Source organism: Orycteropus afer, unplaced genomic scaffold, assembly GCF_000298275.1.
Source record: "Orycteropus afer afer isolate SDZICR_OR568_19922 unplaced genomic scaffold, OryAfe1.0 scaffold00085, whole genome shotgun sequence".
In the NCBI taxonomy this organism is placed as follows: Eukaryota; Metazoa; Chordata; class Mammalia; order Tubulidentata; family Orycteropodidae; genus Orycteropus; species Orycteropus afer.
The window spans coordinates 9867374-9869286 of NW_006921672.1; the positions used below are offsets into that span (position 1 = coordinate 9867374).

At 41.7% G+C, this 1913-nt stretch overlaps 1 protein-coding gene across 1 annotated transcript in view; it reads left to right on the top strand.

Moving 5' to 3' along the window:
* The first annotated feature begins 1711 nt into the window (after positions 1 to 1711).
* LOC103198102 (keratin-associated protein 9-2-like) overlaps positions 1712 to 1913 on the top strand; it is a 26353-nt gene continuing 26151 nt past the window's right edge. The window contains exon 1 of the mRNA XM_007942202.2: positions 1712 to 1907. Within this exon, the coding sequence (XP_007940393.2) occupies positions 1712 to 1907 (196 nt within the window). The remainder of the gene's footprint in view (positions 1908 to 1913) is intronic.

Genomic DNA, 1913 nt, shown 5'->3' on the forward strand with positions numbered 1-1913 from the left:
ATGCAACACTAAAGAAATACTAGTGGTATAGCTTCCAGCATCACAACACACAACACACCAAATACAACAAATGGAGATAGGAGGGGTCATTAGTCATTAGGGAGATGGAAATCAAAACCACAATGAGATACCACCTCACCTGTACTAGGATGGCTATGATTAACAAAAAAAAAAAAGGGAAAGCAAGAGGAGTTGACAAGAATATGGAGAAATTGGATCTCTCATCCTTTGCTGGGAATTGTAAAAGGATCCAGCTACATTGGCAGTTACTCAAGCAGTTAATATTGAATTACCACATGAATGAGCAACTCCATTCTTGCATATATACGTAAGAGAACTGAAAGCAGGAATGCAAATAGATACTCATACTTGCCAATGTTCATTGCAGTATTATTCACAATAGTGAAAAGGTGAAAGCAACCTAAATGTCTATCAATAGATAAATGGATAGACAAAATGTGATATAGACATACAATGCAATATTACTCACCTATTAAAAGAACTGAAAACTAGATCCATGCTACAACATGCATGAATCTTGAAAACATTATGCTGAGTAAAATGTCAGTCTCAAAAGGAAAAATATTGTAAGACCCCACTTAGATGAAATATGTAGTACTAGAACACGTATAGAGAACAAAATTTATTATTGGTCACCAGAGGCAGGTAGAAGGAAGGAAGTAAAGAAGTCATTGTCTGGAGGGCACAGAATGTCTGTTAAGTGTGCTGGAAGAATTTGGAAATGGATAGAGTTGATGATTGCACAACATGAAGAATTTAATTAATGTCACTGAATTGTGCATGTAAAGGATGTTAAAATGGCAAATATTTTGTTATGTATATATTTACCACAATATGAAAAAATGTTCAGGTTAGATTGTCTCACCTCAGATCAGTGACTCTGCTAGTAAAAGGGTCAGGATTAGGATCACAAACTTGTCCTGGTTTGCCAACAACTATCCAAGTTGTAACACTGAAAGTCCTGTGTCCTGGGAAACTCCACAGCCCTGGGAAAACCAGGGTGATGGGTCACCCCAAGATGTGAAGTGATTGATGCTTTCTGAATCCCAATATACTGCTTCTGCTTCTACCCATCTGTTTTGGTTCTGTTTTGCCTTATGCAGGAGACTGTACTAAACATCCTCTCCACAAGTATTATCCATGGAACTGGGATACACAGGTACAGTGGTTGCCACAGATGCCTATTTATTGTTGCTTTAATATCAGGCTTGTGTGGTGAGCACACTTGGACCCAGGCAGGGTTTCACCTGATCACTGAATCAGTCAGCATCATGTGCCTCTCCAAGTGCACTTCCTAGTCTAAGTACAGCTCAGGAAGAAAGCCAGGAGGAACAACTGGTCTGACCCTCCTAAGCTAACTGGAACTATCGCATGACCAGACGATGACTGGAGCAGGAATGGTGCTGATGATGTGACCACCTTCCTTTCATCTGGAAAAAGTTTCTGTGAGTAATACTCAATTAAGAAACATTAAACATTTATTTTCAGAAGATGCATAACACTTAAAGAATAACTTCCTCCTTGACAATTCCCCCAGTGATGATAGAAAACAACATGAACAACAAGGAAAAGTCTTGCTTATTGGGTCAAACTTTGGCAGTCCAGTGTATAAAAGCCTCAGAAAAGAAGGAGTTCTCAGAATCTGGGAAACTCACCTCTGAATAGAAACTCTCTCTCCACACCTGACACCATGACCCACTCCTGTTGCTCCCCTTGCTGCCAGCCCACCTGCTGCAGGACCACCTGCTGCCAGCCCACCTGCTGCAGGACCACCTGCTGCCAGCCCACCTGCTGTGAGTCCAGCTGCTGCCAGCCCTGCTGCCGCCCAACTTGTCAAACCACCTGCTCTACCACCTGCTGCCAACCAACTTGTGAAACCAGCTGTTGCCAAC